The 25,815-nt window shown below is 32.4% G+C and overlaps 1 protein-coding gene across 9 annotated transcripts in view; it reads right to left on the minus strand.

Annotated features, from left to right (window-relative positions):
- The window catches only part of LOC129917145 (uncharacterized), a 131,175-nt gene that overhangs the window by 33,674 nt on the left and 71,686 nt on the right, over positions 1 to 25,815 (minus strand). For all 9 annotated transcript variants that reach the window (XM_055997518.1, XM_055997517.1, XM_055997516.1 and 6 more), the window contains exon 4: positions 9,328 to 9,480. In XM_055997518.1, coding sequence (XP_055853493.1) covers positions 9,328 to 9,480 — 153 coding nt within the window. The remainder of the gene's footprint in view (positions 1 to 9,327; positions 9,481 to 25,815) is intronic.

Consider the following 25,815-nt stretch of genomic DNA (forward strand, 5'->3'; position numbering starts at 1 on the left):
ATTCAATAGTGACAGATGATTGAAAGTTTTACTATGAAAGGTACAATTTAGCAAATGACAAATAAAAAATATGAGTTCGCATGAAACTGCTTTCAGTATGGAACAGATTTTCTTTTGTCAGTTACAACTGACTGCAACCAGTGGCGTATCCAGAAAAAAATTTGGGGGGGGCTGAAAAATTTTTCAAAAATTTTTGATAAGGTAAATGTACTACAAATTTGTCTCCTTTTTACTTGCGATATAGGTACTATATATCAAGTTATGCATTCGTACAAAAAAAAAAAGTTGAGATAACATTTTTCCATAACATTACGATGGTAGACAATGCTAAAAAAGTGGGTCCCGGAAGTCCGTCTGTCTATCTGTCTGTCTGTATAAGGACCTACAGCCTAAACGGATGGACCGATTAATGTCAAACTTGGTATGTAGAGTTATTTGGCGACTCTCCAGAGGGGTTTAAATAAATTTTTTTGGACCAAAAATAACGGTACTTGTCATATACCGATTTTAGTAAAATTGAAATATATCGAAAACGGCTCCAACGATTTTGTTTAAAAAATTCAAATGTTAGTTTCAAGCTAAGGTCTATATTTCAATGAAAAAATTTTTTTTTGAAAATCATTATTAACGGTACCTGCCATAGAACCGTTTTTTTCAAATTCGAATATCTCTGAAACTTCTTATTCGATTTCAACGAAACTTTTTGTGAAGAAGCATTTATATAATTTTAATATAAACCAAAAATTAAATTTCAAAAAAAAGAATTTTTGGATTTTTAAAAACATTTTGAAAATTTTTTTTTGAAAAATCAAATTTTCGAAAACGGGACATTGAATTTTTTTGAAATTTTGTTTTTAGATGTTGATTAGTGATTTCTACAAAATGGCATACCAATATTATTTTTCAAACTTTTTTTCCAAAAAATTATTTATAAAAAATTGTTTTTTTAAAAAACGGCTCTAACGATTTTGAAAATTTTTTTTCTAAAAATACACGTTAATATATCAATCAAAACTGCATACTTGTTTTGGAGGGCAATTCAATTTCAGATTTTATTTTATTTTTTTTTAAACGAATTTTATTTTTTTTTTTCAAATTTCTATATAAAAAGTCTTAAAAATTTAAGCAACTTTAACTCCAAGAGCAAGTTCGTGCGACCCAGTCGTGCATTTTGTTTTATTCATCTTTGATCGAGAGAAAAGCGCTGTGCTGCGGTACTGAAATTCGTACAGTAGCATTTTACTGCTCCCGACAACTTCGTACTACTGTCTCCTTTCACATTCAAAGTAGCTATTTTTCCAAGTTCTTGTATCCCAAACATTTTACACAAACAGCAAGGTGTTTAGTAACCTTTAAAAAAAAAAAAACACTTTTTCGTTCGAACTTTTTCATGTGCTGAATTCAAAACTGTTTACAGATTTATTCCTATCACGTCTAGTTTTTGAGCTATACTCATCACTTTTTTCGGCATAGATGCCCATTTTTCCGCAATTCGACCGAAAGTGAACTGGCATCACTTTTCAATTTCACGTGAAATTGATCTTCGATCGATTTCGAAAACTTCGAAAATGCTTCGAACTGTCAAAACTGAAGGATCATCCATTTTTATTTTGTTTCTAAAGTTTAATTACTGCTACTTTGAACATGGATGCAATTTTATTGGCAACTTTATTAGAAAAAACCAGAATTTAAAAGAAAAAATAAGAAGTCACATTTTGTAAGTGAAATGCAGAACATGGGCGATATTATTGCAAATTTTCAAAGAAAAATGAATTAGATAAAGTGTAAAGCGAATGAGATTGCAAACACAGAGGCATGATATGTATTTCATGCCTCATGTGTTTTATGTATTTTGTATTAAATTAACAACAAATAAATATTACAAAACAATAAAAATATAAGTTTTGATAATATTTTGTCCAAAAATTGGAGATTCATTGAAAAAGATACCAAGTTCACGAGCAGAAACAAAGAGAATTGAATTCGATCAGGAAATCGAAATGAGCGAAAAAATGTAGAACACCTAATTTCGCTATCGGGAACGCAAGTGAATGCTCAAAAAGTGAAATGCAGAACGTAAAAGTCTCAAAAACTAATTTTCAATGAAATTTTTTTGATGTTTAATCCGAAATATATATTTTTTAATAATATGTTCCTTTTTTAATACAAATCAGAAGCACAAACTGGAATTTGCTTAAATAAATTATTAGCTATGTTGACCACTAAGATATTGAGATATAAAAAATTTGCATTTCCAATATCTTTGAGAAAAATATTATTTTTGAAAAAAAGTAATATACTCAAGACAATAAAATACGACGTGATTGCATAAGAAGCTTTGCAAAATATAACGGTGATGTAATTCGACGTCAAAACAACAAACAAATTATTTGAAGAATTCTGGATTGGACTAAAATCCTGAAAATCCCAAACCTCAACGTCAACTAAGGCACTTACTCAAACAAACACAAATAACCATTTTAGAATTTGGAGGGGGCTCGATCATTTGAGCTGCCTCTAAATCTCTACGATTTACGAAGAAGTTTCAGTTAATTATGTAGATTATGATGAAATCAGCTAAATAGTAACATGATTTTGGAGGCTTGGGGGGGGGCTTGAGCCCCCTGAGCCCCCCCCTCAATACGCCACTGACTGCAACTGATATCTTTTCTTTTAATCCTCCTTGTCGTTTGGGCGAAAAAAAACTTCATCCAAATTTCATTGAATATCTTAAATTCAATGGCAAGTTCAAAATTTTTTCCCCTGACAAAGAAGTATAAATGTTTAAAAATACAATTCAACTTGTGTATTGATCAAACTTTAAGGGAAATTCCTCCTTTTTTGTTTTCCTTTGTTTTTTTTTTTTTGTTTTTTGTTAGACCCATGACTACTAATGTCTCTTTTATAACATACCCCACAACTAAGCTAACGTGATGCATAGATAATGTCAACTTCCCGGTTATCCTGGCTTCATTCCAACACGCAATCCTTGTTGCTTGCTTACTGTTTGGGGTTTAATGTTTTTTGTTTTTCCTTTAGACAAAAAAAAATTATCCTATACCTCATGGGGGTATAGTAGGTAAATGAATTTCTGTTCAAAAGCACGATATTATGCATGCAGTGAAATTTTTATATAAAAGTAAGTCTTTACGGATTTCGTTGTTGTACGAATTCAATTTACTCTAACACCACTCTGCTGCAAGTAAAGTGTGTGTTGTTGAAGGCAAGTTGACTGCGTGATTTAAATATTTCATGTTGGATGTATATATTTTTTTTATTTTCTTATTTTTATTTCATTTGAATTTGATACGAACATGCAAGAAATAAAACAGCAGGTTATTTACCAATGATATTCCAGAGTAAAATAAAGTGAAATGTTGCGAAGTGAAATAAATATTTGTCTAACTGGCTTTATTAATATGCTTTTACTAACAAAGGGTGTTAACTGAGTGCTTTTTTTTTTGTTTTTATTTTTTTCTTATATGTTGTGAGTTAACATGACTTTGGATAAATAAATTATTCATGAAGAAGTTTATGTTTATACGAATATTTATCTTTAAAATGCTTAAAATATGTAATAATTTATTTTACCTTATCAATTTCTGTTTATATGACAAAATATGAAAATATTGGATCCTGAGGAAAATTTTATTTTTCCTTAATACAAGGCTCTAGCCAAATTCTGGGAGCTAGTCTCTAGTCATAATAGTTCAACAGATTAGCCATAACATGATCATGAACATTAGAAATATTGAATGTCAAAAACAAAATTATTAAAACTACAAAGTTTGATATTTTTTCAATGTTGAAGGATATTATATTTGTCTACCACCAGCGGGCTATTGGCACACGATCTGGAAATAAAGACACTGAAGCCCTCAACCGTGTCATCTACAGTTGATACAAGTTTATCAATTTAACATAAAATCTAATGGTTTTTGAGTAATTAAAGTGTTAATTTTAATAAATAGGCCAAAATTGTTAATAACGATAAAAAAATTTTTTTCGAATTTAAGCTTTTTTCATTTTTTGCATTTTCCGAGAATATATACTATAATGGTATACTAATGTAAATTTATGTTTACACCATCAGAAAGAAGAGATTTTAACGAACAAATTACCCACCGATTTTTTGAAAAAAAAACTGATATTTTGACACGTGAATTTTCGACTGAAAATTAGGGTGTTTTTTGATATTAAGTCAAAATAAGATTAAAAATTTAATATTTTAAATCAAATAAATTACTGTGTATTTGAGACATAATAAGGTAGGTTTTCACCAAATTTCGTAGAAAAAAAACATCTTTTTGAAAAAGATAAAAATAAAAAACCAAAAACTCGGTTTTTTGAATTTTTCATATAAATTTTGAGGTAATGTGAAAGAATTGTAAATGCATAAGTTGTAGATCTTTTTATTACCTACAACTTTGCCATACAACTTGTAGTTTTGCCGGAAATCGAGATATACCATTTTTTACCATTAAAAGCTCAACCCACCCACTTCCCGAACTCGGCTCGCTATTACCCTATTGAATTTCAGCAACTATGTTACTTTTGAGAATAGAAACTGTAGTCCAAAGTGTATATGAGAATACTATGCTTAAAAGCGTGTTTTTTTGAGTAGAAAAATAATTGATGGACCACCCTAACGAAATTTGGTTAAAAACATTGCATTTGATTTAGACAGCAAGAATAAAGAGTTTTCATAAAATAATTTTGGGTTAAAAGGTTTTTTTTTCGAAGAAACAGTAAATTCTGTAACTGGCCCCAAAAAGCCAATGATTCATTTTATTTTTTGTTTTGATGGAAAGTTAAACTTTGATACGTACGTTCTAAGACAATTACAGAATTTACTGTCTCTTTGAAAAAAAAAACCCTTTTTGCCCAAAATTATTTTATGAAAACTCTTTATTCTTGCTTTTTATACCAAATACAACGTTTTTACATGTCACATCAGTATTATTTAAAGGCAAAACAAAAACATTCCGCACATACAAGTAAATATTTGTTTAGTTTTTTTTTGCGAATAAATTAAAAAAATAGTAGATATTTAAAAGACTGTGCTCAAAATGAAAATGGGAATTTGAAATTGAAAAAACACACGTTATACAGAGAAAAATAGACCACATAAAATATGACAAAAACAATAAGATTTCTCTATGGTTTTCATCCAAGAAGGAAACCTTATTAAAACAATCGGGTTTTCCTTATTGTTTTAAAATCTGCACTTGTAGGGTTTTAAGAAGAAAAAAAAAAAAAAAAAAAAAAACACGACTAGGCCGGGAATCGAACTGGGGACTTCAAATCATTAGTCGCGCACCTTACACCTGAACCAACCTGCTATAAATATATTGATCGCGATTTTTGTTCTAGCGCCAAGTTGCAAAAAAAAAATTAACTTATCATTCAAATTTTAATAAGATATTCTCCATAAAAATAATAAGAAATCCTTATAAAAAAACCTTATTAATCGTTGCTTTTAATAAGATTTCCTTATAAAATATAGGTAAGAGTTGCTAGTAGCCGGCCCCTTAAGGATTCTGTCTCATAAAATAAAGCACAGAAACGTCAAATATCAACATTTTCGAATAATTCTTGAAATTAAATGTACTTTATTTAATAATTTTTCGGTATGGTTAAAAAAATAGTTAATAATAGTTCCCAAAAATATTTTATTTAAGTTTTTGTATAAAAAAGTCCGATTCTCCTAAATCCGGCCTTTGTTTCCTATTTTCGGCCATCTAGTGTCCAATTTCCGGCCACTGACTTTATAAGGTCTAACTTAAATAAATTGAATGTTTTTTATTTAAATGTTTGTGTTTTAAGAATTTAGAAACAATTTTGATTGTTAATAAGTTATAGCATCAAATGATTTAAAAATTTATTTATTTTTCCCTATTTTTTAAACTTTTATCAATAAAAGGGGGCCGAATACAGGAAACTCTTGAATTTCATAGTTTTTTTTTTGTGTTCTATCTCTGGCCCCCCTTAAAATTACCAAAATTCACATATTTTTCCTATTTAAAACCTATTTTATTTGAAGAATAATATATATTTAATTAGAAAAACAACATTTCAAAGCATTAGCTCTGAAATTGTTTCCACAAAACACTAATTACGATAGTAGGTTTCGGCAGTAAAATTTAAAAAAAACCATACCCGATTGGATCACTTCACAAAAACTTATTTTTTTCTAAGAAAGCTGAATAACAAGAATAATAAGAATATTGTAATTTTAGGAGGGACATTTACAAGAACAGAATAAGAGCAAAAATTTGGTATAAATCCTACGAAATCACTAGTTATAAGGATTTTTCTGAAAGGTCGCCGGCTACTGGAGAGGGCCGGAATTAGGCAACTCTACCCTATAGGCTGTAAAACAATGTGGCAATCTGTTAGTTTTTAGGTGGTCATATTTTTCTCTGTGTACTTAATCCTAGTAACTCTGGGAACCATTTTCAATATCCAGGTTGTGCATATTTTTTTTCTAGCTTAAAAGTTGCTTGTTTTCAAAAATAAATATCTTTGATTTAAGAACATATATCGCTCATTTACTAGAACGCTGTCATAACTCATAAAACTGGATTTTCAGGAAACGAGTTTTAAATTAAGTATCGATCTACTTTTGTATTTAAAAAGTTAGTTTCTAAAACAATACTAGTGCTCCTTGTCCGTTAGTTTTAAAAGCTATAATAGATTCCTTTATTCCAATCACTTCTGCACAAATAATTCTCAAAATTCGTGATTTTTGAGTTATGACAGCGATATGTTCAAAAATTAAACACCTAGATTTTAAAGTTGTTTGACTTTACTTTAAAAACTTTCGTGCTCGGCCTCAAATTTCTTACATTTTATTTTTTTTTTTCGAAAGTGCAATTTTTTTTATGATTAAACTTATGACTTAATGATATTGCGTTTAACTGTTATTTCGGAAATTTTTGAAAACGTTACAACCTCTTTTACGTTGATTCTTATGCAGTTAAAAAAAAAAAGATAGGGGTCAACAAAAATGTTTCAGAATGCGGTTCTATCATGTTTTGACTTTGTTGACTTGTATATTTTTTGGTCATTTAAAGGAGTTGTAACTATGCCATAAAATGTCTGATCCTCAAAATATTGCATCTAAAGTTAAATTCTTTAATTACATCTTTAATGTCAAAACATAACAACATCTAATTTCGGGAACTTTACAGTCCTCAATCTTCTCAAAGCAGTAACTAACAAGCCGATGCTTGTTTGGCAATAAATGATTAAAATATGAATGGAGAACGACCTGTCAAAGCCAAAAGTACATAAAAAAAAGAGAAAAAGTCAACTAACTGAAAAAGGGCAAATAGCGACTAATTTGCAATCCAAAGAAGTAACGGCGGCGCTACTTATCCTCCTGAAATTCCATGAAGGTACGAGAAAGATTGCAAATGAGAAAAACGCTTCTAACAAAGCGCACAACTTCAATCATCTTCTTTCTGTAAGGATTGTGAAGAGAAGACCTACTCGAGAATACATGACTTCAATATGAGTTGACTAAAACTACTTAATTTTTTTAAGTTAGTAATATTTGGTTGAATTTTTCCTTTTTTCACTAAAATTCTCAAAAAACCCTTATATTTTAAACAAATGTCCTTCACTTGGCCAAGGTCATGCTTTTTAATTTTTTTTAAAACCATCAGTTATGTATATTAGGGTGGGTCAAAAAAATCGAAATTCTTTTTTTTGATTTGGTGCTCCGAAAAATCGATTGCTAGACACCTCTAGAATATACACACCAAATATGAGCTCTTTATATTAAGGGGAAGGTCCTCCGCTTTGCAATTTTCCATTTTTACATCAAGCTTCTACTAAAAAAAAATAATTTTTTTATTAATTGACTTTTTAGCAAATTTCTTTTCAGATTCTTGTAGGGAATTGAACGCTCTACAAAAAAGGCCTTAGACACTTTTTTCGTTTATCTAACCGTTGAATAGATATTTGAGGTCCAAAAATCGAAAAAATCTTTAAAAATTCGTTTTTTGTTCTTAATTTTGTAACAAATTGAAAAATTATAAAAATCAAACGCGCAAGACATATTCTTCTTGGAAATTGATTGCTTCACAAAAAAGGTCTTGTTAACTTTTTTCATTAGTCTAACCATTCTAAAGATATTCGAGGTTAAAGTTAAAAAAAAATATAAAAACATTTTATATTTTTAAAAAATTTCCAGTTCACTGAAACTTCATTATTTTCAAATTAGCAAGATATATTCTTGTAGGGGCTTAAACGTTCTACAAAAAATACCTTGGAATCAAATTGATTGCTTTAATGGTTTAGAAGATATTCGTATACAAACCAATGCCCACTGATTTCAATAGTTTTCTTATGACCCGTATGCATTGCGATTTGGATACTAATATCTTCTAAACGGTTAAAGCAATCAATTTGATGCCAAGAAATTGTTTGTAGAACGTTTAAACCCCTACTTGCTAAATTGAAAATAATGAATTTTCAGTAAACTGGAAAATTTTTAAAAATATAAAATGTTTTCATAATTTTTTTTAACTTTAACCTCGAATATCTTTAGAATGCTTAGATTAATGAAAAAAGTTAACAAGACCTTTTTTGTGAAGCAATCAATTTCCAAGAAGAATATGTCTTGCGCGTTTGATTTTTATAATTTTTCAATTTGTTACAATATTAAGAACAAAAAAACGAATTTTTAAAGATTTTTTCGATTTTTGGACCTCAAATATCTATTCAACGGTTAGATAAACGAAAAAAGTGTCTAAGGCCTTTTTTGTAGAGCGTTCAATTCCCTACAAGAATCTGAAAAGAAATTTGCTAAAGAGTCAATTAATAAAAAAATTATTTTTTTTTAGTAGAAGCTTGATGTAAAAATGGAAAATTGCAAAGCGGAGGACCTTCCCCTTAATATAAAGAGCTCATATTTGGTGTGTATATTCTAGAAATGTCTAGCAATCGATTTTTCGGAGTACCAAATTAAAAAAAAAGAATTTCGATTTTTTTTTGACCCACCCTAATGTATATGTCATTAATTTCACATCCAAATTTTTAATCGACACAAATCTCAAAAGCTACCACGTTGATTTGCTCATGGAAAATTCACTGCCCAATCGTCAACGGATTCTTTTTCCAGAAATGTCAGATTTTTGTTTCAATCACTAAAAGGAACATATACAAATACATTGATGAAAAACTTTTCCAAGAGATAATACTTTATGGATGCACCAATGTCACTAAAAGAATTTTAATGAATGAATATAAATTCGTGTATGGAATGAAAAAACAAAGAAAAACAAAAAAAAAAAAATACAATAAAACCACGAAACTTACCCTTGCCACATTTATCAATGTGATTGGTGACAGGTAATTCTTCAACACACTGGCAGGACTTCTTTTTGGGGTCACATATCGATCCAGGGAATCCGCATTCAAGTGTATTTTCGCACTTGTCTCCGAATTTCTTTTTTCCACGGCTAACGTAATCTAAAAGAAAAAATACAAAAACAAAAAAAATGAGAGATTAAGGACGAATGCTATTTGAATTCTCTGAAACGTAATCAATTGATTTTGCACACAAAATATTTACTGAACTAGAAGTAAGAGGTCAGAGTTTTAATCTGGACAAAATTTATTGACTGAAAGAATTTAAGCTCTGTTTTGTTGAGATTGAAAAGAAAAGAATTAATTGTTAATGCCTAAAGTCGACTTAGTGAGTGAAATAATCGACTTTAACTTCAACACCTTGAGGCAGAAAATATCAAGATTTTTCAGGTAAAATGATAAATCGGCATTTAAACGTTTCATCGTCTCCCTCATTTCTATCCTTGTATTTACCTTTAGGTACATTTTATGGAACATTTTTTTATTAAATTTGCATAAAAAATATTTAAACTGATGCTTGGATGATGGCTGGAAAAAAAGTTTTACAAAAATATGGATAAAATGATTTAACGGAGATTGATGAACATTCTCTTTCCTTCAGATTATACGATCACACACATACATTTCAGCATCAGGTACAGGTACAGAGGTAGCTTTTAAAAAAGTGTGTGTCTCAAGGATTCATGCATTTTTCATTAGGTGCGCACACATCACACAAAACTGCTGGTGGCAGCTTGTGAATTTTGTTGGTTTTCTTTTTTCCTTTTTTGAAAAACATTTTCAATTGCGCTTACTTTGAATAAAAATAAAAAATTAATTAAAATCCAGGATAGGTATGGTGGATGTGGAGATGGATGTTTGGTGAACCACTTTTAGATTTGAAAATGGGAATGATGTTGTTTTATCGGCTTTTGCTATGAGTTAAAAAAGTTGATCAAACTTTTGACGTTGTTGGGATTTAATTAATGGGATCGAATTTTTGTCTTTAGAAACTCATGAATATAAATGGGGTTTAATCAATTTTTGTTCAGTTTTACCTTTTTTTTTTTCTTCTTCATTTCTGTGGGTTTTGGTTCTTTCGAAAGCAGATGTTAAGTCATTTGACTTAATCTTCTTTTAGAATTTATAAATAGAATTGAGATCTAAAGACAGATATGCATGTGGAAAATGAGAGAAATTGTTGGAGATAGCTTTTCCTACTTCTATTTTTCTTGAATTATCTCTGAAAAAAAAAAAAAAATAATAATAAACTAAGGAGAAATGTGAAAGAAAATGTGGGTTAAGTCTTTATTCATTTTAGCAGAATTCAAATTTTTAAATACAAAATTATTGAAGTCAAATGGTATTCAGAGCCATATAAAAATGGAAACTTGTGCTATAATTGTTGTTCTTGATGACTAACCTTATGGTTTTGTTTTATTTTTTTTTGTTTGCAAAACTTAATCTAAAGTTGATCAACAAATTTTCTCAAGCCATAATGAGAAATTATTAGAAAACTCTTTTTTTTACTTTTGAAAAGTGATACTTGTAAAATTTACATATGTATTTGTTTTGGCATGTGAACGTGGGATAAAAGGTTCTACTATACAAAAATCATAAAATTATGACTTATTTTCATGGACATTAAAAACACATTCTTTTTGAAATTTCTAAATGCATTTGGATGGTTCTTTGTTTTTTTTTTAAATATATTTTTCGGCAGTAAGTAGGTATACATTTCCCAAAAATCCAAAAAAATAACTTATTTATTTAGAATCTGTTTTACAAGATTAGAACTTTTTTCAAGTAAATTATTTACATGAAAAACCAACAGATATAAAATTCAAGCCACTTAACCGAAATTTAGTGAATGTCAGAAAAAAATCATTAAACGTAATCGATCGGTTCAATAAAAGAGTTTTTTTTAAAGGTTAAGAATTTTTCATGAAAATTGTAACCCAAATAGGTATTTCTGCAAGATCTCTTTATAATACTAGCCTTAAAAGTTAAAAAAAACTCACAAACCGATCTTAAAAAATATCCTAATTGTTATGTGCCGATCCTTTAAATACCGTCAAATGGCATCTACCCTAATAGAAATGTAACAAAACAATAATACATAGAATAAACATCAAATATTAATTTGAATAACATGATTTTAAGTAGGCCAAATAAAGTGTTTTAACTTATTTTTTTGTGTCTGAAGCACTTTGGCATAGTATTTTCGTCATAAGAACAAATAAATAAAGAAGTTAAAATATTGTTTTTACTATTTTTTCAATATTATTGTTCCATTCCATTGGTACTGTTCAGCATTGGCGGTAAACACTTTTTTTTATTATAAAGTTTTATTAATAAAAATAAACAATTAAAAAATAAAAGCTAAATTTTAAGGAACTTTTAACGGGATAAAATCCATTTTATGATAATTCAAAAATGCTGATCTCTAATGAAATACATAGTTTTAGATATCTGATCTGATATCATGTTTAAGACTTTAAAAACCTTCAATTTTCATACATTTGCAGAAACATTTCACTTATTTCCTCTTTTATAGAAATGAACATTTCGAATATTAATATTACAATAGAATTGAGTCACTGTGGTGTATGAGTAACTTTATTTTTTTACTTGCTCTATAGGGCAAGTATTGGTTTCGTGTCGAAAAAAAAATTGAGGTTTTAATCAAAACCAACATTACTATGATGGAGAATTCCGAAAAAGTGGGTCTCGCAATTCCGTCCGTCCGTCTTAGCGTCTTAGCGTCTGTGCGTCCATCTGTACACATTTCCACAGCCTTAACGGGTGGACGAATTTTCTTCAAATTTTGTACACATGATTTTTATGAAATTCTGAAAGTTGGTTTTTTTTTTGTTTTTTTATATCTCGTTTAGAACGTATACCTCCCATACAAAAAAATACGATATTTCGAATTTCTCGAAAACGGCTCTAACGATTTTGATTAAACTTTGTATACGTAATATTTTAAGCAGTGGCAATAAAACTTCATTTTTAGTTTTTCTCAAAAAAGTCAAATAACCAAAAATTTTTTTTTCATTTAACAAAATTTTTACCTAAATGTCGACTCTTACCCAATATCAATTTTTTTTAAAATTTATATAGAGCTTTTAAAATGTACAAGTAGACTAACACAAAAGTGCTTTGAACTGCAAGAGCAAGTACGTATGCGACCTCAGTCGTGCATTTTATTTTCATTTATTATAAAGGAAACCAAACATTTTTTAGACCATATTTTTTTAGTAATAATGTTCAAGTCGGACTTGTATAAAGAAAAATTTAGTGGAAAACTCGATTATTTTTCAGCGTCATATGTTATTAATACAATTAGAAGTTACATAGTTTTGCATATCTATTATATATATTAAAGTTTGGTTTTGTGTACGTTCGCTAACCGGCCACACCGACTGACTTATTTTCTTAATTTTTTTTTTTTAATTAAAGAGACATAAGAGGAGAAGGTTTAAGGCAAACAAATTTAAGATTTTATAGGGTAAATAGGGGTAACACGACATTGAAAAAAGAGGCTATTTTCTAAACGGTAAATCGTAAAGAGTTGACTTTTTAAATGATAGACAAGTTTATTCAATAGTTAAAAACGGTATTGAAAAAATTCAAAAAAATTTCAGAACCAAGTTGTGAAGGTTTTTTTGCAGTCATAGACCTTCGACAAAACACTAATTACAGGTAAGCAAATTTTGCACAGAAATTTGAGTTACACCATTAGAAAGATATTAAAAAAAAATTAGGGGTCTAATACGGATTTTTTTCATAGGCCCTGTATTTTGAAATAAAATTTTTTCAAAAACAAATAATTTTTAGGGACATTTTTGAGTAGTCTTTTATTTTTTTGGAATTTTTAAAAGTCTGCAAAAAATCTCAAACTTATAGGAAATATAGGTTTTAATCATGCGCATGCATGAGTATTTTGCATAGGCCACTTTTGCTAAAAGTTTAAAAGTTAATATTTTTAAACTCATTTTATGAACTTTTCAAGTTTGTATCCTCTTTTTCATTTGAAAGAGTCGAAAATTAGAAATAAATACAAGAAATGGCGGAACGAAGTCCGCCGGGTCAGCTAGTTTCTTTATAAATGATAGTTTTTCTTTCAATGAGTTAAAGATCTCCTTATTACGCAACAAATAAATCGACTATATTAAATGGGTTTCTTGTATCATCAATAACAAAACTAAAAAAAAATTGGTTAACCATTGTAATCAAGTTTAGAAATTGCAAGTTATTTATTGCGTGCAGCAAATCAGTGAATAAAGGTACAAAATGTTATCTTAAGAAATATGTATACATTAAAAAAAAAATTGTAAATGGCGTTTCCTGAAGTCCTGAAGAGGAGAGAAGGAGGAGATGAAATCTGCATCATTGAAAAAGATCTAGTTAAATAGGATCAAAAGGTCTTTTTAAATGAATTAAAATGTTGAAGATAAATCACGGATTTTTGTTGTTTTTAACACTTATTGAGCATATTTTATGGGCATTTTGGAGCATATGTTAAAAATTAAAACCAGTTCTTTAAAAAATATTTCTGTTTTCCTAGTAATTATATACATTTTAACGCACAAATAAGTATTAAAAAGACTTAAAAATTAAAATTTATTAAGTTTCAAATTATCTTGAGTTAAATGAATAAGTTGAAAAAACACTTTTACCTGCCATGTCAAACACCACCTTCACAAATATTTGTGTAAAAATTTGTCTAAATAATTGTGTTTTTATTTTAAAAATGCACAAATCTTCTGAAACACAAATTTGATAAAAAAAACTGGCATACATAAACAAATAAAAAGGAGAGTTGTTTTGAAATTAAGAGACAAAAAACAAAGGATTTTATGCAACAGTTTCATGGATATTGTGAGATATTTGGAAGCCTGTTGCTAATTGTGAAGAACTTTGTTGCTTGAAATGACTGAGATTATTATCATGTTATACAAAATTTGACGTCTATGTGATACATTTCGTAATAAAGGGTAAGACCACCATTACAAACCTAATAGATACATCATCCTCACTCCCCGTATTAGAATCAAACAAATAAATAACAATGATGATGTCAAGATCAACCTCTATACCGACGTCAAAGTTATAAGATTTAAACTGATTAAGAGGAGCAAATTTAATACAAGTAGATGTACATATGTAATGCAATTAAATGTACTGCAACCGCAACAAATAAACTAATGGCAAAAGTCCTATACTTTTAGTAGTATGTTATAGATACGATTCTTAGATAGCTTAAGTTTGAAATCTAATAACATAATGTGCTGTATTGGTTACGTTACTTTACGTCATTAGGTACTTTTTAGAGTATTAAAATCTAAGCAATATCAAAATGGACTATTAAATAAGTTTTTTTTTGACGTGATAACGTCTTATAAATCGATGAACCATGGCAGCCACCACAAAAAAGTGACGCCATTTTCTCCTGTCCCACTCTCGCACTTTCGCAGTGCGCCCAAAAATTTCAATTAAAAATTAAAAATAAACTAAGAGATACAAAAATCTTCTATAGCTTATTTGAAAGATAATAACCTAAAGCTTAATCCAAATGAAGGATTTTTAAAAATTCCGTCATTTAATAGGGTAAACAGGGGCAAAAACGTAAAGATGAAATTTGGGCTAAAATCTAAACGCGAATTTGTAGAGAGTTGTTTTTTTTTTGCTATAGACAGATGAGACTAATTTAAGAATAACTGCATTTAAGAAAGAATTCTAAAAAAATTTAAAACTTAGCTATAACGTTTTGTTTGAACGTTAAACAGGTGTTGGGGCTATGACAAAATAATGATTTTTTTGAAAATTCTAAAGGTGCCAGATGAAAGATGAGTTAAAAAAATTTGGCGTCTAATACGGATTTTTTTCCAACACTCTACGTTTCGAAATATGAATTTTTGAAAAACACCTTGTTTTTTAGGGGTATTTTTGGGTAGTTTTTGATTTTTAGTTTTTTTTTTTTGGAGCGTTCAAAAACTCTCAAACTTATAGGACATGTAGTTTATGGCCTTATACATACATCGTTTATCGTTTAGTGAGTTTTGACTGAATAACGGAAGAAACAAGTTTTTGAAAAACACGTTTTTTGACCGTTTTTAACCGATTTTCATCGTTTTTTATTTGTATCTTTTTTTCTTTAATAGATACAGGAATAAAGTATAACTAGTAATGATAGACCATGACTACGACTATATGTGTGCGAAGTTTCAATCATTTTTGTAAACACAATTTTGAGATAACGGTAAAATAAAATTTTAGAATTCAAGAGGTTATAACTTTTGACCAAGAGCACATAGAAATTTGATTAAACTTTAATGAGCATCCTGATACAATTACCTTTCATTTGGTATATCACGCATAACGGTAGACTAACTACAAGCTACACAATGTTAAATCAAGAAACTTGCGAAAAACCTCAAAACACCAGTGGAGATCTGTTGCCCCCCGAACAGCCACCAGTGTGGGAAGTACCGTAATCTCAGTCTGGAAATTCGACATGGTTGACTTTAAAAAATTCTAACCTCTCTTGTATGCATCTTTAAAATGAGATTGATACGTCATATGAAAGGTGAAATAATAAGCTTACACATGGTATTAAATTCTGTATAGGTTGTCAAACAAAAAAATTGATTCCATAGCCTAAGAACATCAAAATAAATGTTTTTTTTGCTTTTTTTTAATGAAATTTGATCGAGTTCAAAAAATTCTAGCTCTTTTTGTAGATGTCTCATAGACCTGATCGATATATATATATGTTGAGCAAAGACAATAAGCTTTCAGATGGTATAAAATTTTTTATAGGTTGTTAGGGAAAAAAGTGGAATTAATGACGTGAGAAGATAAAAATTCACGTTTTTTTGCTTTTTTTTTTGATGAAAATGATTGTTTTCAATAAATTATTTTTATACTTTTTGTGCATTGTAAAAATTTAAAAATGGTTTTATTCTTAAGAAGAAATACTTGGCTTTTAAATTGCATAATTTTTTTTTGGAGGCTTTTAAAATAAAAAAAATTAATATTATGAGAAAATAAAAAAAAGGTATTTTTTTTTAGCTTTTTCTTCACCCCCTATGAGTTGACCTTGTCGTGGTGGGGGTGCTTATCGTGGGATCCTCCAGCAATCCAGTTGCAGGATCTCACCACAAACATAACTCAAAAATAACCTCAATGTTAGAAAACTTGAAAAACAAAAACATGGAAAAAGCTAACGAAGTTATAAAAAATCGAACGGGGATATACGTTCAAGTGTCGGCAGGTGTCGCGACTGCCGGCGAGGGCTTGGCCTCGAAAGAGGCTAAGTCGCCAGTGACAAAAGTTAGCTCGGCGGAAATAAAGAAAAACGCTGACAAAAAGAAAAGTAAAGGTGAGTCGACCTCAGCCTCCAGAAAGACTGCAAAGTGCAAAACTGGAAGCCGGCGAACAACCACCAATACAAACCCTGCTACCTTGGTAGCTCCCACTAGTGGAAGTACGGCTGTCTCTTACAGTACTACTGACACCCCAAGCACTAATGTAGATAATTCTACGGGCCCTGAAGGGGATGCTATGACTGAAAAACGGACCGTCTCACTGTTGTCCAAAATGACTTATCTCGTTGCAAAAATCATAACTTTTGAACGGATTGAGGTAGCGGTACAGTTTTTTTTTTAATTTGAAGGAAATTTCCAGGGCTGTTACACCAATGAATTTCAAGAAAATTGTTTTACAGGGTGTTTAGGAATCATCGGCCGAAAACCGATTTTCTTAAAAAAAAAATATTTAAATTAAAATTGGTATGCCATTTTGTAGAAATCACTAATTCACATCTAAAAAAAGTTCAGATTACACTTTTCCATGATATTACGATTATAGAGAATGCCAAAAAAGTTGGTCCCGGAAGTCCGTCTGTCTTTCTGTCTGTATAAGGATCTACATCCTAAACGGATGGACCGATTGACTTCAAATTTGGTATGTAGCATTTTTTGGAGACCCTCCAGAGGTGTTTTTGGAATTAATTTTTTTGGGCCAAAAATAACGGTACTTGTCATACACCAATTTCAGTAAAGCTGTAATTGCTCAAAAACGGCTCCAACGATTTTGTTTAAAAAATTCAAATGTAAGTTTGAAAACAAGGTCTATCTTCTAATGAAAAAAATTTTTTTGGAAAATCATTATTAACGGTACCTGCCATAGAACGGTTTTTTTTAAATCCGATATTCTCCGAAACGGCTTATTCGATTTCAACGAAACTTTTTTTGAAGAAGCACTTATATAACTCAAATATAAGCCAAAAATAAAATTTCAAAAAAAATAATTTTTGGATTTTTAAAAAAATTTTGAAATTTTTTTTTGAAAAATAAAATTTTCGAAAACGGGACATTGTATTTTTTTGAAATTTTGTTTTTAGATGTGGATTAGTGATTTCTACAAAATGGCATACCAATTTTAATTTAAACATTTTTTTTAAAGAAAATCTGTTCCTTCTGCCTTCATTTTTTTTCAAAGTACAAAATCTCGGCAGTGCGCAAGCATGCGCAGCTAAATATTTTTATTTTGAATCAACAATTGATTGGTACACATACCCTATTCGGCTTAATGAATGGAACCGAATGGATTTTTTACGGTACCTGCCATAAAACCGTTTTTTTTCAAATCCGATATTCTCCAAAACGGCTTATTCGATTTCAACGAAACTTTTTGTGAAGAAGCACTTATATAACTCAAATATAAGCCAAAAATAAAATTTCAAAAAAAATAATTTTTGGATTTTTAAAAAAATTTTGAAATTTTTTTTTGAAAAATAAAATTTTCGAAAACGTGACGTTGTATTTTTTTGAAATTTTGTTTTTAAATGTGGATTAGTGATTTCTACAAAATGGCATACCAATTTTAATTTAAACTTTTTTTTTAAAGAAAATCTGTTTTTGGCCGATGATTCCGAAACACCCTGTGAAATAATTTTATTGAAATTCATTGGTATAACAGCCCTAGAAATGTCCTTCAAATAAAAAAAAAAATTGTACCGCTAACTCAATCCGTTCAAAAGTTATGATTTTTGCAACGAGATAAGTCATTTTGGACAACCGTGCGTCTCTTACGAATCCACCCTCAGTCAAAGCAAACCCCTTCAGAACACGTTGGTTACTCCACTCCCTGACGGAAGTAAGGCTGTCTCTTACAGTCATGCTTCCGCCGAGGAACACAGTAACAGAATTGCTACTCCAAACTCAGGAATAGTTAACTCTGTGGGTCCGGAAGGGGATGTCTTGACCAGTAAAACGTCTGTCTCTTACAGTCTCACCTCTAGTCAAGACAGACCTCTTCCTGACCCTAAAAGTGCTCAAATCCCCAGCGGCAGTGTAGCTGTCTCTCATAGTTCCACCTCCGCTGGAGAGGAAAGCAAAAGAGCGTCCCGTAATGACATAAGGAACGCAAAGGGGATCTATAGAGCACTAAGGTTGATACCAATAGCCGAACGGTCCCCAGAGCAATCCAGCAAGTTAGAATGGGCAAAAGCTATTCTCAGCAAAAGATTGACCAGCAGCGACTTAACGTCAAAGCGACAAAGGTCTGTTGAGGATTCCGTCTCGGAATCTAAAAGACAAAAAGTGCATAATTCCAGCACTCACACTAGGAAAGACCTGTCCTTTAGTGACGTTCTTAAGGACAAGTCTATCCTTGCAGTTATCGATAGAAGTAATGTCGATGGCATGATCTCTTTTGACCGTTGGACGATGGTCTCAAACAAACTGCAGATCTCCTACTGGACTCTCATGATGGAGAACCCGGGTGAGCCTGCAGTTGTTGAGGACGCGGGATGGCACCAAGGCCGCGTCAAGCTCGTCGCATTCGGTGACAAGAGATCATGCGATCTATATAAGCTTGCTATCAGCAGACTAGAGGGGCTATGGCCTGATGCCAAGCTAGAGGTTGTGGCAAAGGAAGACATTCCTTGCAGACCTAGAGCTCGCATCAGTATCCCAGCTGAGCTAGCCTGCAAAGATACTGTGCTCAAAATGATCCAGTTTGGAAATCCATCCCTACCCACTCACGACTGGAAAGTCGCAAAGCTGGAAGAGCCAACGGGCCCTTATAGATCGGCAATAATTGTCATCAATAAGGAGTCGTTGACTCCCCTAGCTGCGAACCAAAGTCAGATAAGGTTTGGATGGACTTCTACAACCTTAAAGATCTATAAAAAAGATGAGGAGAGTGCAAAAGCTGCACCTCCATCACTTCCGGCACCTGAGGTTCCCTCCTTAGAAGAAGACATTGCCTTAAATATCAATCCTCCATCTCCATCAATGGAGGTTGATACGCCGGTAATCTCCCCAACTGAGGAGGTCCCCTCGGGCTCTAAAACGCCAGCCATAATGGCTCCAATACCAGATAACTCCGATGTTGAGATGGAAACAGAGGAATATCTCAACAAGATTCTACTCAGTGAAGATGAACTCCTACGTTCATCTTCTGAGTCAGAATCCGAAGACCTCGACCTTACGGTGGTGGGGGCTGATCTGACTACCAGTAGCATTCATGCTCCAGTTAGTTCAGATTAACCTTCACCACTCCAAGCAGGCTTCGGCCTCCCTTCTTCTCCGAATCCACAAGAATGGGGAAGACGTGGTGCTGGTCCAGGAACCATGGATCTGCAAGTCCATGGTTCAGGGACTCAGGACTCCTGGGTACAACTTGCTATATGCATCGGACAAAGGTGACCCCAGATCATGCATATTAGCAAGAAGTAATACTAATGTATATTTACTCCCTAATTACAGCGATCGAGATGTAACCGCGGTCAGACTGCAAACTGACCAAGGAACACTCTGGATTGCGTCGGCATATCTCGGCCATGACCAACTCGGCCCTCTCCCTGGTGAAAAACTACGGAGACTTGTAGCCGATGCTGAAAGGCAAAAGATCTGCCTCATAATTGGTTGCGATGCAAACGCCCATCACACGGTCTGGGGAAGTACCGACATAAATGATAGGGGTGAGTCACTTTTTGATTTTATTTTGAGTACTAACCTGATAGTAAGTAATACTGGCAATGAACCAACATTCGTTACCAGAAACCGACAAGAAGTACTAGACATTACTCTTGTCTCCGATTCGATTCATCAAAGGATCTTAAATTGGAAAGTATCTGAAGAACACTCGTTCTCTGATCATAGATACATCCAATTTAGTCTTAACGATGTGACTACTAAACAGTTAGCATTCCGAAACTATCGCAAAACTAACTGGCAAAAATACAGGGAAACTCTGACAAGCTTACTTAAACCTGAACTTCTAAGTTATCCCTCAAATACAATCGATCTCGACAACAAAGTCAATGATCTCACTTCTGCCCTTAACCTATCAATGAATAACTCCTGCCCACTCATACAAGTAAGAGGAAAGCAGAAGCCACACTGGTGGAACTCAGGGCTAGAACCGCACAGAAAAGCTTGTAGAAAACTCTTCAATCTCGCCAAATCCACTAGAGATGTTTCAGACTGGGACCTATACAAAGAATCCCTGAAAGTCTACAAAAAACAGCTAAGAAAATGTAAAACATCTTCTTGGAGAAATTTCTGTGAAAAAATAGAAGACTCTTCAGAAGCCTCTAGATTAAGAAAAATTCTCTCAACAAACCCTTTAATGCCCAGTGCCTTGAAAACAAATAACGGGTCCTGGACCAACTCCTGTGAAGAATCACTCAATTTGCTACTAGATACTCATTTTCCAAGTAGCTCAAACATTATAAACAGAGTCGACCCATCAGGGCCAGACACAAATTCAAAAAACAATCTTGGTCTGATTACAAGAGAGAAGCTAAAGTGGGCCATCAACGCCTTCAAACCATACAAATCCGCTGGACCGGATGGTATAATACCAGCCGAACTTCAAATGGCATCAGATATTCTAATTCCCATCTTAGAGATAATTCTGAATGGATGTGTAAAATTGAAACACATCCCTGCCCTATGGAGAGAAGTTAAAGTTGTATTTATACCCAAAGCAGGCAAATTCTCTCATGTCAATCCGAAAGACCTCCGACCTATCAGCCTATCATCATTCCTTCTTAAAACCTTAGAACGAATGATTGATATCCACTTGCGTAATGTCATAGATTCCAATCTTATATCTACAGCACAACACGCTTATTGTAAAGGGAAATCGGTTGAAACAGCATTACATACTGTAGTGCGCACTATTGAATATTCCCTCCATCATAAAGAGTTCACCTTAGTTGCATTTCTTGATATTGAAGGCGCGTTCAACAACGTCAGCAACATAGCAATCACAAATGCACTGAAGAACCTTAAAGTAGATAGCTCACTGAGCGAGCTAATAGACCTTATGCTGAAAAGCAGAATTATTAACTCAACTCTAGGAGATTTCTCAGCAAGAAGATCTGTTAGTAGAGGTACACCACAAGGAGGGGTACTCTCCCCACTCCTGTGGAACTTAGTGGTTAATGAACTACTAGTCGGTCTAGAAGTAGATGGATTCAAAGTGATTGCATACGCTGACGACGTCGCCATTGCCATATCAGGAAAACATCTCCATACTATAATAGAACTAATGCAAACTGCTCTAAATAAGCTACTAAAATGGGCAACAAACTGTGGATTGGGGGTAAATCCTCAAAAAACAGAACTTGTCCTCTTTACAAAGAAATATAAAATTCCACAACTAGACCCCCCCTCTATTAATGGTGTTCCACTTAATTTTGCCAGCGAAGCCAAATACCTGGGTTTTATTTTGGATAGCAAATTAAACTGGAAAACCAACATACAAGAAAGAATAAGAAAAGCCACAGTGGCACTCTTTTCTTGCAAAAAAGCTATAGGGAATAAATGGGGACTATCTCCTAAAATAACTCATTGGCTATACACTGCAGTCATCAGACCTATTCTCACTTACGGGGTAGCAGTTTGGTGGACTGCTCTGGAAAAAGTAACATATCGAGACAAGTTAAGCAAAGTCCAACGTTCAGCCTGCATGTGCATCAGCGGAGCTCTCCGTTCGACACCTTCCGCCGCTCTTGATATATTACTCAATCTTCCACCCATAGATATATTCAGCAAGCAGGTGGCCGCGAGCACTGCTATTCGACTCCAAGCCATCTCTCAATGGACCAATAACTCTATTGGCCACACAAATATTCTGAATTCATTCGGATCAATCCACAGTCACTCCGACTACACCACCCCACAATTGGTTTTCGGCAATAATTATGAAGTCACCATCCCAAATAGATCAGAATGGGACAATGCCGAGTTTCTAAGAGATGATTCAATTCATTTCTATACAGATGGTTCTAAAACCAATGACGGAGTGGGTGGCGGGGTTTACTCCGATAGACTTAATGTTAGTCTCTCCTTCCGTCTCCCTAATCACTGCAGCGTGTTCCAAGCGGAAATAATGGCGATTAAAGAAGTACTGACTTGGCTCAAAGAAAACGTGATATCTACATCGGATATCCGCATCTTCTCTGATAGCCAGGCCGCCCTTAAATCGTTAGCTTCGGTTTCCACAAACTCCGTTACTGCCCGCGACTGTCGATCATCTCTCATGGAGATGTCAGAACAGTTTAACATTCACCTTTTCTGGGTGCCGGGTCAAAGAGATATTCTGGGAAACTGTGAAGCAGACGAACTCGCCAGAAATGGAACTCTAATACCAATTTTACCCAATAAGGCAAATATTGGTATACCAATCGCAACGTGCAAACTCATGCTGAAGCAAGAAGCTATAGAGGCAACAAACATACGATGGTCAAACATTATAACTTGCCAAACGACCAAGCAGATCTGGCCTAGGCTAGATCCAAAACGTTCAAAAAATTTGTTGTCTCTAAGCAGATTGCATATCAGCTCTGTAATAGGTGTCTTAACAGGACACTGTCTCATAGGTAGACACGCCATAAGACTTGGCGTAATCTCTAACGACTTCTGTAGAAGTTGCCTTGATGAGGAAGAAGAAGAAACAATCCAACATCTTCTCTGCTCATGTCCTGCCCTTTCCAGTAGACGTAAAAAATACCTGGAAAAATATTTCTTAGAAGATACCAGTGAGCTAATCAATACTGACATCTTCAACCTTCACCGCTTTATTAAAAGCTCCAACTGGTTTAATTAGTGAGGAATTTCCTCACAAAATCATGGTATCACAACGGACCAATAAATGGTCTAAGTGTGTCAGTTGTTTTCCTGACAGCCATTTCTACCTAACCTAACCCTAACCTAGCTTTTTCTTGTAAATTATGGTTGTTTGAAATTAGTAAACGCTTCAATTGACTCATTTTAAACAAAAGCACACAACCTGTTTTCTGATGACGTTATCACATTCAACAACCTCTTTTTTTTTTTAATTTAAAATATCACTGTAAGCCTAGGTTCTGAAAATAACACTTTAACGAATTTCTGACTTAATAAATTATTTTTTATGAGACATTTTTTTTCGAATGTCACTGTTCACCGAATCAACTTAACAATACACCAAAAAAAAATTAAATTAAAACAAAAGAATCCCAATGCTAACTTACATTGCAGGTCACTGCATTCATGAATAAATTTTTCGCATTGCGAGTGCACAATTTGTATGCAGTGTTATTCTTTTACTACTTGTAGGTTGGTACTTAATATTCTCCAAGTAACTCTTGTCGTTTTACTGAAAATATTAAATACCTACGAATACGATTTATCCTGTATTCTTACAGAAAAACAAGAAGCCTTATTCATCCAAACCCTGCATTCCAAAGCGTCGTCGTCTACGCGAGAGCAATATGGAAGATTAATTGAAACGTCGCAAAACGACAACGTGCGCGTAAATGACAATAAATAATAAAACAATTTTTATCGCAGCATCAGCATGAGGCTCAACCATACATCACAGTTGATGCTGCAGAAGAGAAGGACTTGGAGTTATATCGCCAGGAGGGATTTTCATCTTAAAAAAAATGCACATATTTTTATTGCCCCTTTGGATGGTGTTGTTTATATGGAAAAAACAGGCAGGCGGATACAAAAAAGCTCCTCTCCAAATGACATAAACGGAAAGTATGTCAATTGCTTGGAAGTCATTTTACAATTAATTTCCTGAAAGAGACTGTCCTCTATTCCAATGCACAATGGGGATGATAGTAGTCTCCTAAGTCGTTGTCGGGTCGTCATCCTGACCATCATACTATCACCTCGCGCCAGAGTCCTTAAATTCCAATTTAATGTCCAAGAGTGCAGGACGTTATCGTGTGATGGTGAAGCGTGTTACGGAAGGGTATGAAGCTTTTAAGAGGCGAAGTATCAAAACTAAATGGCTCGAAACGAAACGAAACAGCTGAACTGGAGTACTGGCTATCATTTGAACACGAAGGGGTGGCAACGTAATTGGAAATTTCAACTATTTGCCTTTTAAAGATCTGATGGCGAAAAAAGCTTTTTTTAAACTGTTGGTAGTTTATATTTTTTTGTTGATTAATTGTGGCTGTGTTGGCAATTTCAAATACCTCGAGAAATGACAACTTTAAACTTGAAAAAGGTAGGTTCCAAAGGACATCGTAAAATTCATTAATGGAATCCTCATTCTATGTATTTTATGTACCTGGGACGAAGACCAATAACTTTTTTTTCTTTCTACAAAAATACTTTAAAGTAAATTTGAGACTTAAAGCTTATAGTCCGAGAGGTATCTTGTTATTTTAATTTAGAGACTTGCCTTGCCAACATAGAGGAACAAAATTTCTAACAATTGCTTGCTGACTATAAAAGGACTTTTTTGTGAATTCATAAATTATTCCTTCTAATAAAGCAACATAAAGGTTATGATGTGACTAAAAATAAAGTGCAAAAAAGGGAAGGAAGTAAATTCGGTTTCATATAAATTAATGGATGTTTGGTTATAATGGGCTTAATGATAAGCCTAACAAATGAGTGTGCAGTTTTAAATAAATTGGTGTGGTTTTGGCCAAAAGTTGATGGAAATTAGTTATGATGAAGATTGAGGTTTCTAGTCAGCTTAAAATTTCTAAAATGTATTTTATTATACACAATTTGAAAAGTTTTAATTCGAATAAAAAAGTATAATGGGTGATGGTTTTAGGTCAAATATAAATAATAAATAAGGAAGAAATATAAAATCTTGTTTACTTTCTATTAGATAAATCTTTTAAGAGAGTGAAATTGAATTTGCTGGGTTTGATTTTCTGACAAATTATATATGTTTATTCTTCGATTGGAATATTTAAAGACTAGATTCATGTTTGATATAGTAGGGTTTGTTAGCAGGAAAAAATGTAAAAATGCCTTCAATTTTTAATGAAACCTTTTTCATGTGTGTGTCTAAATTTGTATTGAATTACATTAAGAAACAATCTTTCTTTTTGAGTCGTTTTTTTTGGAAGGAGACAAAATTCTCAAAAACTAGGTTGCAATAAAAATATCAACAAATGAATGTTTAATAAAAAAG

This window comes from Episyrphus balteatus, chromosome 3, assembly GCF_945859705.1.
Source record: "Episyrphus balteatus chromosome 3, idEpiBalt1.1, whole genome shotgun sequence".
Classification (NCBI taxonomy): domain Eukaryota; kingdom Metazoa; phylum Arthropoda; class Insecta; order Diptera; family Syrphidae; genus Episyrphus; species Episyrphus balteatus.